Here is a 13,503-nt window from a genome sequence, read left to right on the forward strand (position 1 = left end):
GTGACAAAAAAAATAAAATCTTTGTGGAAAGATCATTCGGATTAATGAGAAGAACACTAATAATAATTGTTTTTTTATTTTAATCTTACAATTCATAACCACGAATACAATAAAATAATCGATTTCAAGAAAATAAAAATAATAATGCAGACGATGAAGAAAATTATTTTTGTGTCTCGCAATGCTCTTAAAAATTCAGGATAAAATTACGTCATATGTAGAAAAAAAGACACCTACGATAAATTTATATAAAAGTTTAGAGCAGAAGTGGGTCTCAAAGTGATACATTTTTTTCAATATTCCGCAATGCCAGAAAATATATATTTTTTTTTGTACCGCGTGCTTAAATGTTTCTTAATATTTGATTTTTTGATGAAGAAATTGTTTGAAAATATTGATCAATACACCTTAGTAAGATGTACTTTCAGTATTTTTCCCATTTTTTTGTCTCTATGCTATTGAGAATGGCGTAAAAAACGAAAAGGTGAATTTTTCACCATAGATCCACAGGACACAAATATATGGTACTACTGTCAAAAATTTCATACGAGGTATGGCTATTAAATAACGAGACTGCCCGCCTGGAGAGCGCCCTAGAGGGGTGGGGGAAAAACGAATAGTAGCTGTTCGGTAGTGTCTGCTATAAACGTACCAAAACACGTTTTTGTCACTATAGTAGTTTGCGAGCAGCAGTGGTTTAAATGGAACGTGGTTTGTAGTGCGCGTCGGAAATCATGTGTGACGAAAAACACGAACAACAACGCACCTGCCCATAACGCGCTGTCGGTGAAGCAATTTTTAGCCGATAAGGGCATTCCAGTGCTCGAACATGCCCCGTACTCGCCAGATCTAGCTCCATGCGACTTTTTTCTATTCCCCAAGATCAAACCCGTGTTGAAAGGTACCCGATTTCAGTCCGTAGAAGATGCGAAGGAAAAAGCGACGCGGCTTTTGAACGCCACGAAAGAAGAGTTTCAGCACTGCTTCGAACAATGGAAAAACGTATGGAAAGGTGTGTGAGGAGCCAAGGTGAGTATATTCGAAGGGAGCATATCATTGTACCGTAATTTTTCAAATATAACCCTTTTTCGTAACCAGTCTCGTTATTTAATAGCCATACCTCGTATGTTTTACCCTATACAATATTTTTCATACAGCTGGTGATTTGATTTGGGGACACTTTTTACTCCCTTGCCCAGCCATGCCCAGTGGAAATATAAAAAAAAAATTTTTGTGCCGCGCAACACTGAAAAAAAATCTGAAAAAAACACACATATCTAGAAAAGCCGTAGAAACACATTTAGATATGAATTAGAGTAGTACTGAATCTCTAAATCCGTTTTTTTTTTTCAAAATTTCAATATTTTTTAGTACTTCAATTTTTGATAAATTTTTTTTGATAATTTTTCTTAAACCACATAGGGGCTAAAAAAACCGCCAAAATTTCTTATTTAATATCCTATACATTCCATACAGCTGGTGATTTGGTTGGGGTGCACTTTTTACTCTCTTACCCGGCCAGGCCCTTTCTACATCTTTCGCGTATAAATCAATCTATTCTGGATGATGGTAAATCGACAATCTGTTCACATTTATTTTTATTTGGCATGGCCATTATTACAGTAAACATTCACTAACTGGGCGAAAGGGGAAGTCCAGTTATCGACATTCGCGTTCTAACTGGTCCGGTATATAAAACGTCAAATAAAATCGAGGGGAATTTCAATGAATTGTTTGATTCACGTTGATCATGAAATTGGATAAACAAAAGGTTTCCAATGGAAGTTTCGCATTGAGTGCGACAGCAGGTACGAAATATAATTTGAGGAAATTATTTTTCTTTAATTCAATCAATGTTTTTGTCATGCGAAAATATTGTAAATTTTCATAACATTTGAGATCACATTCAAATGCCCCTCAAAGCAAATATTCCATTTGAATATGGCGTCGATTGTTTACGAAATTCTGCTTTTTAACTGGTCCAATGATCAGTTAACGTTCGCCCAGTTAAAAAGCAGTCCAGTTAAACCAGGACCAGTTATCCCACACATCTTCATCTTGGAAAAAGGTTGTTATGTATTTGTAATGAAGGGAGAGTCTACGATCCTAATTTAGCTCTATCAAAGCTGCAACAGGAGGATCATTTTCATCAGTAGGAACAACAGCTGATTCCCTCAATTCGCAAGCCTACAATTTTCATCGATCTAAAAATATGAGCCACCAACAAAATTCACGTTTCTGTCATTTACTTTTTCAAAAAAGAAGATAAAAAAAAGAGAGTGGTCCACTTACTTGTCAATCCTGGCTCCTCTTCCGAGAACATCAAGAACCCTTTGTTCATATCTTTCGTGCGGGGGGCGAATATCTTCTCGGTAGCGTGTTTCGGCTTGTTACAGTTGGCAGCTGTTGCTGCTGATGGCGGTGTTGATGTTGTCGATGTGGACTGGGGGTTAAGGGTCACAAACAGTTTCGCAGTTACCGATTGGGGTACCTTGCGAACGGGAGATTTAATCTCAGCCGCTGGGGCCGGTGGCGTGGCTGTTGTCGACGACGACGACGCCGCCGGAGTTGGGCCTTTCTTGGCTACGGTATTGAAGATCGAGGCGGTCACTGAGACCGAACGTGCGGTTGACGGCGTAGCGGTAGCGTATGGCACTTTTCTTACGACAGTTGTGCTACCGTTGGGCACAGGTCCAATCACTTTGATCACTTCTTCTTTCAACGGACTGTTTTTATCCTTGCTGACAGCTGCTGCCGCTGCTGACGCTGGTGCAATGACCAGCGGTTTGACTTTGATAGTGTTATTATGATTGACGTTTTCTTTGAGCACTTTATCACTACAAATCGGCACAATGTCGCGACTTGGGGCGACCGCGAGTTCAACTACTGCGGCAACTTGGGACACTGCTGCTGCTGTTGTTGTTGCCTGAGGAGCGACTGATTCCGTAGTTGATTTCTGCTGACGTGCTTCCAGTTGAGCACACGAGTAAATTTCATCTTTGTTCTCTACACCACTGCAAAAATTATAATTCGATATTTTGAGGATTTCTCGGTCTTCTCGGTTCTTCTCACAGGCACTTCAAAAACACGCGAATGCACGAGATTGGCGGTGGAAATTTACTCCCCTCTTTCCGTGTACCAGGTCAACCTCGGTGCAGAGCAAGGGATCGCTACGCGTGATCTCTTCTCGCTTCCGATGGGACAGTGGTTGCGTAACGACCAGGGAAAGTAAACTGATCGCACCGAAGCACTCTTCGCCACAGAAATGGACGCACTTATTTGGGGGGAAGATTTGGAGTTTACGCACGGCGTTTATGTTCGAGTTTATTCCAGATCATGCCGAATCGAGGTACGTATTTTCGCAATCCGTTTGCTACGCGGAGAAAAACAAAAATCTGACGGTGAGCGTGTGTGCGTGTGTGCGTTGCTTTGCGTTGCGTGTTGACATCCTCCCACTCACGAACGTAGGATACGGTCTGTAGTTGTTATGGAATATTCGAGAAGAAAACGGTATTTACAACCACAAAAAAAACTGAACAACAGACAGAATAACTTCGAGTTAACGCTCGAAATGTTGTAAGTTAGAAACCTTCCAACCGATTAGAATAATCATCATCAGAAGAAGCGGTATTTCGGACGCGGTCGCGCTTTTCGCCACTCGAAAGAAGCAGTGTTTTGCTCCACTGAATCGGTGGCGGTGGCGACGGCTGCAAACATTCCCCCAATGCCGGTGGACTATTTTTAGCGGAAATCGCTTCGCTTTTACTTTTCAATTTTATTCTTGCGCTTGGTTCCCTCCTCCCACACTGGCGCGCGAGGGCAGCAGGGGTTCTCCTTCGGTCGCGACGTCCCATCGACTCCCGCTGGGACGCAGGTAAGAAGGAAACAATGAAACCCAAGTCGGTGGGTAACGTCATTTGACGACGCAAACAGTCTCGATCTCGAAACCGCAATGACGTGGATTCGTGGACCTGAGCGTAATTCACCCATTTCTCGTGTACATGACACATCATCATAGTTGTGCCTGTTTTTTTTGCGATATCAAGAACAGTTTTTCATCTGTTCCCTCCTAATGAATCGTTGTCGATGGCGGCGTTTTGCGTGCATAACACAGCTGTTGAGAAATTTTTGTTTCACTTTTCCCTCGAAAGTAATATGGTCAGTTGACTAAACAGATGACACGCGCGAATCGTTTTTTTTTTCTGTCTTGGTTGCGTTTCCCTGCTTCTTAACCCGCAGGCCTTACCACTGTCAGTCAATCTCGAACTCATAAATATCCCGCACCGAAGTGTCTAGAGGGAATTAACGTTGCGTTGATGGTGGGATTGGGAGCTCGATTAGCTTCCTTTTTTTGTTTGGTTTGCCGTCTTGCTGCTGCTAGAAATGCATCTCCTAGCGCAGCTCGGACGAGAGTTTGAAAATTGGTTTATTTTTGTCGGAGAAAACAATACTGAAACGGTGAAATAAACGAGCGAGGAAGGAAAAAAACACGTTCGGGAAATACAAAGTGTACAAATTGAAGCGTGATATCCACGGAACGCAGCGGTTGATATCGCTGTTTCATCCTCATCGCGCGTGTTCTACTAGTTCTGCTTGTGAAGTAATCAGAAGATGCGATGTTACGGCGTAGATTAAAGAGTTGATATAGCAAGACTGTCAACGATTCTGATTATGATCCAAATTTAGAGGAATTAGATACTCGTCTCGTTGGTATTTCAACTTATGAAGAGATCATAAAGGTTACAAAATGTCGAGGCAATGGACTACAAATTTTGATTGGAATCAAATTAGTGGAATATGAGACCCCTGAGATGTGAATCATACTCTTCGGTAGTTCTGAAATATTACGTTGTACGGGAAGCTTGTGCTGCCGCTGATGATGACCGAATCGAGAAGCTGATGTACGACACGTGAATCAACATATTCACTACAGATATCTAAAACCACCGTTCATGAGCATCTGGTGAAGCTTAGTTACGTAAATCGTTACGATGTATGAGATCCACATGATTTTAACGAAAAAACATTTAACTGGTCGTATCTCCATCTGCGACTCGCTTCACAAAAGCAACGAGAACGCGCAACCAGTCTTCACCAGGAGAAAGTCATACTCTGTGTTCGGTGGGACTGGAAACCTTCTTTTCTCTGTATAATAAGCTTCTACCAAACAACCAGTCAACAAATTCCATCAAGTTCTGCTAGAAACTGGTCGAACTAAAGGAAGCAATCCAGGGCAAACATCCAGAACTAGCTGATAGGAAAGACATCGTTTTCCACCTGGACCAAGCCAGGCCTCATTACAATATTTCAGGAAATACAATTAAATTTTAAATATTTTTAGATGATATTTTTTCTCAGACGAATTTCATGCCAACTCGTCTTGGGAGTTGGCAGCACCATCTTCGTCGGGGATCTTTTCCGAACATTGTCAGTTGTTTTTTGAAGAGAATTTGAGAAGAGCAAAAAAGGAGAGTCAATAAAGTCATATATTCATACCCTTGGTTCTCTTATTCTTACTCAACATTTCCTAATCCGCATTCCGGGTACAGCTTTCAGAATTCGGATATGAATATTTCAGATACAATATCCCCAACCTGACTCCAAGCTTATTTTGGTCGAAATAATTTAGTTATTTTTTATTCTCCGATTTCTCAATTCTTAGATTTTCCTGTTTTCCGAATTCTGGTTTTCCGATTTCACATTCCTCATCTTTCAATTTTTGATTTTCCCGATAACCGTTTTTAATGCTCTCCAAATTTTTGATTCGCAGCTGCCTCGATTCTTTTTTAATTTTAACTTTTTCGATTTTACGCTGTTTTCTGATTTTTTTTTCTCAGTTTTCCGATTGTTACATTTATATCTATATTTTTAATATTATATTTTTGAATTTTCATGATATATTTGATATGTTTATATTTTGATATTTTTATATTTCGATTTTCGATTCCTCATCATTCAATTTTAACTAATCCGATAACATTTTTTCCAATCTTCGGATTAAAGATTTCCATTTCTGGTTGTTAGATTTTCTGATTCTTCACAGTTTTTAACTGCAGTTGTTATTTTATTTTTAGAGTCTTAATTTCTCAGAATTACCGATTTTGTTATTCATTTTTATCTTGTCGGTTTCTCGACTGACATTGTTCGAATTTATGTTCGATTTCCCGATTTCTCCATTATGCAATTGTAAGATTTTTTCATTTTCGATTCGGATGTTCACTTTTCCGACAGTTTTTTTTAATTTTTCTTCAACCTTTCTGGGTTTGTGTATTCCAATTATTATTATAAGAATGTTCGCGAGTCACAGTGCAAACGAAGAGCAAGTGTTACATAATATAGTTTCCCCTCGAAGCTCCCTTATGCTCATCCCTTTATCTCTACTCCCTCCCATCCTGGTTTCCCACACAACTACAACCCGATGTACAGCCTAAAATATGACGCATGCAATCGAAAATGTTATAGCATTCAAAATATAATTTTCATTCCAAACCCAATGTTTAACCGTGAAGCATCGTTATAAATAGAGTAGTGTTTAGATTCTGTTCCCAAATGTTTTATTTTTATCTAGTGCAAGTTTATTCCAAACGGTCTTTTGCAAGACCAAAGTTTCCAATCCTGAACTATCTGAACTGAACATCAAAAGGTTCGCCATTTCCTGTCAATGGTCAGAAACCTCCAAAGCACAATATTCAGATTTCATTATCATATACTCGATCTTTATTCCAGAGTTTCAAATTCAGATTTACTTATTAAACTGATATTTAGTTTCTAGTTTGAGATAACAGAAACTTTAAAATTTAAAGGAATGAAAAAAAAATTTATTCAGACTGAAATTTATTCATGTGAAGAATCAACAACAGATGGAGTTTCCAGCTTTAGATTCAGAGCAAGACTGCAACACAATCAGTTTTTTTTATTCCAGTTTCTCCGTACGTCAGATTACTAGGCCAATATCCGATTTCAGTATTCAGATTCCATAATTGCGTTCCAAATTTAGATTCTTGTCTCTTCGCCTTCTTCGAATTCCAGACTGGATTTCAAGATACTAAAATTTAATTAAGGTTCTGTTTCTATTTTGGGGTATTAAAACAAATTTTGAAAAATATGGAATACAGACTGAGACTGAGATTCATAAGATTCAGATAGAGAATCAGCTTCAGATACCGTAGGCAGGTTCAATCCGGATCAACAACTAGTTTCGGATTTCAGATAAATTTCAGATGAATTCTGACTTGATTTTTTATCGATTAAGGATTTAGATCCAAATCCAGAATTATATTTTGATTGGTATTCATATGCAAGACACGGTATTCGGAGTATTCAGATCCAGATGCCGATACAAATTTCAGATAAGGATTCATGGATCCTGATTCTGATACCGGAACCAGATTGAGATTTAGAATCAGATTCTTATTCAATTCCACAGAGATACTCGGAGTTGTTATGACTTGATATGACTTTAACATCGAAACGAAAGCCAAAAAAATGTAAAAAACAGCGAAAATGAAAAAAAAAACTTTGTGAAAACCATAATCCGCATTTGAAGTCAGTCTTAATTCGTTATTCGGAATTCGTAATTAATTCCTTAATTCATCATTTCTTTGCACAAATTAACACAACATTTTGAAAGTGCATTTTCACCACCTTAAATCCAGTTAGCCCAGTTTGAATCGAAACAGACGTGTCTGCATCATTCAGAACTTACAGAGAATTAATTTCACTTACGCGATTAAGAGCCGGTCCAGTCAAATATCCCAAGAGCTAGTCTTCCCAGTAAAGAACGTCTCGCATTGCTCCTGCTGTTGCGCATGTGTGTTAATCTATTGTTAGATTAGCGCCTAAAAATTGCTCTATCCCGGGGCTAATAATCTCGTTTAACGTTGTTTCAAAACGTTCCTACCACTTTATCAGTGTTCCACCAATGCGTCTATCATTATCTTTGACGATTGGCCATCTTTGGAAAGTTTCCATTAAACTTAAGTCTGTATTTCCTTCTCTTCTGTTAGACAACTTTAAGACGTTAAGCCCCGCGTCGGTCCATGGGGACTGACACTAAATTTTTCGTCTTTTTTTGCACCGATCTCACCGGACCGAAAGTAGACATTTCGTTCGGAGAGTGTCGGCATTTAGAACGATAACAACAAAGTTGCAAAATGATATTTAGAAAAGTTCATTATCGATTCGCTGGAACCGACACGGGCCTGACGAAAAGTTCATTGTCGGTCCCCTATTTCGGTCGGGGCTCAAATGGTTTCCTCCAAACACCAAACATATCAACTTTTGATTTGAAAATGAGCAAAAAAAATGCATTCAAAATTTGTACTCGAACTTTATGGATTAATCTATTTAGATCCACTCATTCTTAGAACTTGATATAAATTACAGTGAAATATTGATTCGCCCGAATTTTGTCTGACGAATTAATAATTAATTATTTGGACATTGGTAGAACTGAACAAATTCTTCGTGAGCCTTTTATACGGCTGTTAAATCAATAGTGTACATGATTTTTGGCGCCCAAAATTTCGTATTTTGCTTCGTCTACGCATTATATGTTGCCGATAGAATATGACGATCAATTCAATGTACGTCATAGGAATGAATTGTGTCACAAAAAGTAGTTATGATGTTACAGAGAAGATGCTGACGCGTCGAGACAAGAATGAAAACAGCGATGATAATTGAGAAAATTCTGACACCTATAGATGAGTTTATAATGTACATGTCAGACTCGATTATATATGATTCGATTATTTACAATTTTAGACTCGATAATATACAATTCAAAAAATATTTTTTTTATATTTGAAATATGACTTATTTGAAGCGCAAATGAAACATTTCAACGTTAGAGTGAAAGTTTATTATGTGTTTTAGGATAAAATTAAGATTAACACCTTAAAAACCACTAACTTTTATGTTTTCACTTCTAAAATTATACTTAAATCCACTAATTTGGATGTTTCACAAACGTATCCTGTATAAAATTCTCTCATCTTTCGAATGGAAGCAACAGACCTACGTAGCGTAATTATTGAACTAGAGTCAGTTAAAGACGAACAGAGCCCGAGAGAAAAAAGTTCAATAACTCTGTCATTATTGAAATTCGAACATATGCGTCGATGGATTTTTTCATCAAATATGATTCTCTATCATTTTCTGAAATAATTCGGATTTTCAATATGGGAAAGGTATTTTATAACTTTAAGGAGATGAATTAAAAATTAAATTCTTCTTTCATAATCAAAAAACGAAAAATATGGGTGTAAAAAAGAAATGATTTTTTTTTTCTTGACTCGATTATATACAGGATTTGATGATAAACAGTGAAAAGAAATCGAATCTGTATATAATCGAGACCGCGCTGTATTTGAAGTATTGGAGTAACGAAAAATCAAAAACACGAAAAAATCGAAAAATTAAAAAAATTGCAAAAACGTGTAAAAACGAAAGATCCATAAGTCGACAAATCGGCAGATTGACAAATAGAAGTAAAAAAATCAAAAACATCGAAAAAATCGAAAAATTAAGAAAATGGCAAAAAAAATTGTATAAACGAGAATCCAAGTAAGTAGGAAAAAAAGTTAGTATGAAAAAAAAACCAAAAATCATAAAACGTGAAAAACTGTAAAAACTATGAATCCAATTGAAAATCGGCAAATCAAAATATGAGAAAATCGAAAAAAAAAGAAATCCAAAAACAAAAATTCGAGAAATCCAAATGAAAAATTCAACAAATTAAATTTTTTTAGACATGTCGGCATGTTTAAAAAACAAAAAATTCGAAAATGGATAAGTCGACAAATCGCGAATCAAAAATGGGGAGAAAACCACAAATTTCTAACCCTAAAAAATAACAGCCCAAAAATACGATCTTGATTGAAAATCCATGACCGTTTTCACTCGTTTCGCTTTCTTCTCGTCAAAGCACAAAGTCAATCCCGTCAACGTGAATGGGTTGCTATTAATTAGTGTTCTTAGCCATGTTCATATAATCTCATCTAAATTTTTTATGGAAATTTTACGGCACTTCTAGGAAAAGCCATTGAGCTACTCAAATGAACCGGTTCGTTCAATTGAGTACGTGGCTCCGCTTACGGAATGGGCTGCTTTACCCAACTTTAATATGGTCGATGTTCAGTCAGACCGGACTTAGTAATAAAATATGAAAAAACGAGTTAATAGTAGCAAACTGTCATGAATTTATTAACCTACATTCTACACTTATAAGATCACACTTATGTTCCAATCAGCCAAGTTTATGGCATAAATCTATTTTGACTGATCGGCAAAAAATGATAATTGTATGCAGTCAGAGTGGACCAAGTGCATACGACTATAGCGATTAGAGAGCGAATATTGGATTTCTCCACTTCAGAAAACCTTCCCTTTGGCCTTCAGTTCACACGGGAAAGTAACTAGTATTAAAACACAATGTATGTGCCCTTCAGACAATTCATTTGAAAATTTGATCGAATGTTTTATTATATCTTGTTCAGACAGAGTGGACCAAGTACCTGAGAGTGAAAAATTTTAATTACCAAATTTTTCATGGTCGATTTCAAATCCAACCGTGGTGTTTTATTCACTGCAGGTACTCTTTTTCAAAAACTCGCTAACCCGTTTGTCGTTGAAACATATTTTATTTAGAAAATCAATAATTGTACTTGAAAATACATACTAATCGATTATTTTCGGTAAGTAAAATACTATTTCAAGTCATAAAACCGGATTGTTTCATTTCGTAGGTTTAGTGGGAGAAATTCTACTGAATAAAGGATATGATTTCATCATATTATAGTTTATTTATAGTGGACCAAGTCTCTGAATAATATGTTTTTGTTCAGTCAGAGTGGACCAAGTACATAAAACCAGTCGTAAGACTCTCTTGGTTGACCTTAAAGAGGTTCTTTTTGTCATAATACCATTACACGACCTCGCTAAAGAGTAACTAAGAGCTGTAGGAAAACAATTGGGGAGAGTAATTGGAAGCTACTAAAACTGCACAGCTTCGAACTATGAGCTCGATTTTCTTGAAATTCTAATTATGTTACGGTCTAACTGAACACCGACCATATGTATAACGAAATTATTGAAACATTTCTGGAATCATTCGTTCAAATCATCCAATAGTAAAATAGACAACAATCCTCATATGTCAACGAAATCTTGGTTTTTATTTTGTTCGGTACGTCTTTTATTTTGTACGGTTCGTAATAGCTTATTACTTATATAATCCAATACATAATGGCACTGTAATATCTCTAATAATCGGAGTGATGTAGACTTCTTTCTTTCAGTTTCAGTTTCTAATCTAGATTGTAGAGCCGATTTTTTTGTATATACGCATATATTTTGACACGACTACCGAACAAACAATCAAAAGGTTGATATTCGGTACCCAAATCGTTTTTTTTTTGCCATGCCAGTTCAGTTTAGAGTTCTGATTGTTTTTGATTCAGTTACCGATCCAAAGGCAATCATTTTCAATTATTTTCCTTTAGTGTCTTTTCGCACACGCAAACACTAAACGAAGTGGGGAGCCAACTCGCGTGCCCCGAAACCGGTTGCCAAGTGTCCTTATCAATCGCGTCAATCGTGCGCACATTTTAACGACCCGGCCAAGAAGTTAAGCTGAATTTGATTGGCCGGTCTTTATTTGGTTGATTGCAGCGTGCTTTTGATGATGGGTCGCTTCTACCGAAAGGTGCAATAAAACGCGGGGCAACAACGCAAAAAAACGCAAAATAATACTATCCCTGAACCTCTGAACGATATAAGAACTCTCTCCATCAGCAGTAGCTACGGCAGCATCATCATCATCTGCGTTGCTTTTCTCCGGTGGGACTCGTTGATCTGGCCGTTGATTGCACGAGTACTTTGGCTACGGGCAGAGAGCGAAAGACAGTCTTCACGCTGCGGCCACTATTTGTTATTTCGGGGTTAGTTATCAACGCGTGGAGCGGGATTTCTTTTTCATTTTTCATTTCATTTCTCGTAGATTACTCTAAATTGGCCCACTGACTCCCGGGCGACGCAAACGAGAGCGCACTGTACGCTAGCTAGCTGTTGGAAGTATACGACGATGATGAAACAGAGCATCTTTGGGTTGTTGGTGATTCTTTTTTTTTTATTGAGTTAACGACCGACGGAATGCAGACCGTCGTCGTCCTCGCAGTCACCAACTTATTGGGATGTGAATTGAATTACGCGTTATGATAATGTGGGGAACCAATTTTCCAATCAAACCACTAAGTCACTCTGCAACTTCGTTCCGACCTGTTACATCTGTGAAATGCAGATAATGAAAAATAGGTTTCGTATGACAACCTTGTCATCACGAATATGCACCATTATTATCTTTTGACAATTTCTAACGGGTAAATCACTGACCGTACGATAAAATACCCATTGCCTCTCTCGTGCGCAAACGAAAAACCACCGAATCGTGACGACGGAAGCTCCACTCCCCCTAGAGCTCATTGGTAATTACTTCATTCTGACAGCAGCTACGTAGAACATCAAAATGTGGTTAACACGAGGCATTACTTCAACCTCTCGTGCAGACTCTCCTTTCTCGGCTTCCGATTTCGGGTACAACATGCGCGCACACACACAGAGTGCAATCAAAATCATGTTTACAATTTAACGATGTGTTCGAGAGTGCAAAATCAATTTCGCGCACAGCTGCGTCCGTTGCGCGCTGCGCTTTTTATATGGCAGCTGATGCTGATGAGAGACGATGGCGGACCAAAGAATAGGGAAATAGAGGAGATGTGTCTAGAAACGCGTTTGCCGGGCAATTTGACCCGCCTGATTTTCTCGTAAACCAGCAAGAATAGAAATGCAATGGTTATAGGCAGTCGTACTAGTCAATGATAGAATCCTACCATGCAGGATTTACATTTGTAACATGCTTTAAAACAAAATAAGAAAAATAATTTTCTTTGGAAGCGATTCTCGATGTACTTTTCTACATCATTTCATAAGTTTTTTGACGTAGAACGACGTCTTTTAGGAAGGGTGCCAAATCAGAAAACAGGTCACGTTTTTGTGAAATAAAGTTAACGTTAATAACTATTTTCACAGCGAACAAATTCTGATACTTAGCATACCAATGGAATCGGAAATTCTCTATGATTCGTTTTATATACTATACAGTACAATCCACTATTGCCTAAACAGTTTAAATTAATGAAAACTAGAAGCATTCTCATTTTCCCATACATTTGTTCTGCTTTGTGTGCCTTCCCGAACAGAGCTGTCAATAACGAGCAACTGAAACATTCGTTTCTGCCCGTTTTCAACAAATTTGGTTAAAATAAGCCATCCGCGATTTGAAGCCACACCACTTCCCGTTGGGGGGTCATCGAAGCAACATGGTTGCCGCAGAGCGTCGAGCGGGAGAGGATTGTTTTCTTGTCGGGTGAAGGAGGAGGATGGAATAGAGTTTCCCTCCACAAGGGCCCTTCTCAGGGCTAGAGCCAAAAATCGAATATAATG

At 38.0% G+C, this 13,503-nt stretch overlaps 1 protein-coding gene across 2 annotated transcripts in view; it reads right to left on the minus strand.

Annotated features, from left to right (window-relative positions):
- The window catches only part of LOC129779369 (protein similar), a 355,482-nt gene that overhangs the window by 53,035 nt on the left and 288,944 nt on the right, over positions 1 to 13,503 (minus strand). For both annotated transcript variants that reach the window (XM_055786797.1, XM_055786807.1), the window contains exon 7: positions 2,293 to 3,014. In XM_055786797.1, the coding sequence (XP_055642772.1) occupies positions 2,293 to 3,014 (722 nt within the window). The remainder of the gene's footprint in view (positions 1 to 2,292; positions 3,015 to 13,503) is intronic.

Source organism: Toxorhynchites rutilus, chromosome 1 (genome assembly GCF_029784135.1).
Source record: "Toxorhynchites rutilus septentrionalis strain SRP chromosome 1, ASM2978413v1, whole genome shotgun sequence".
NCBI lineage: Eukaryota > Metazoa > Arthropoda > Insecta > Diptera > Culicidae > Toxorhynchites > Toxorhynchites rutilus.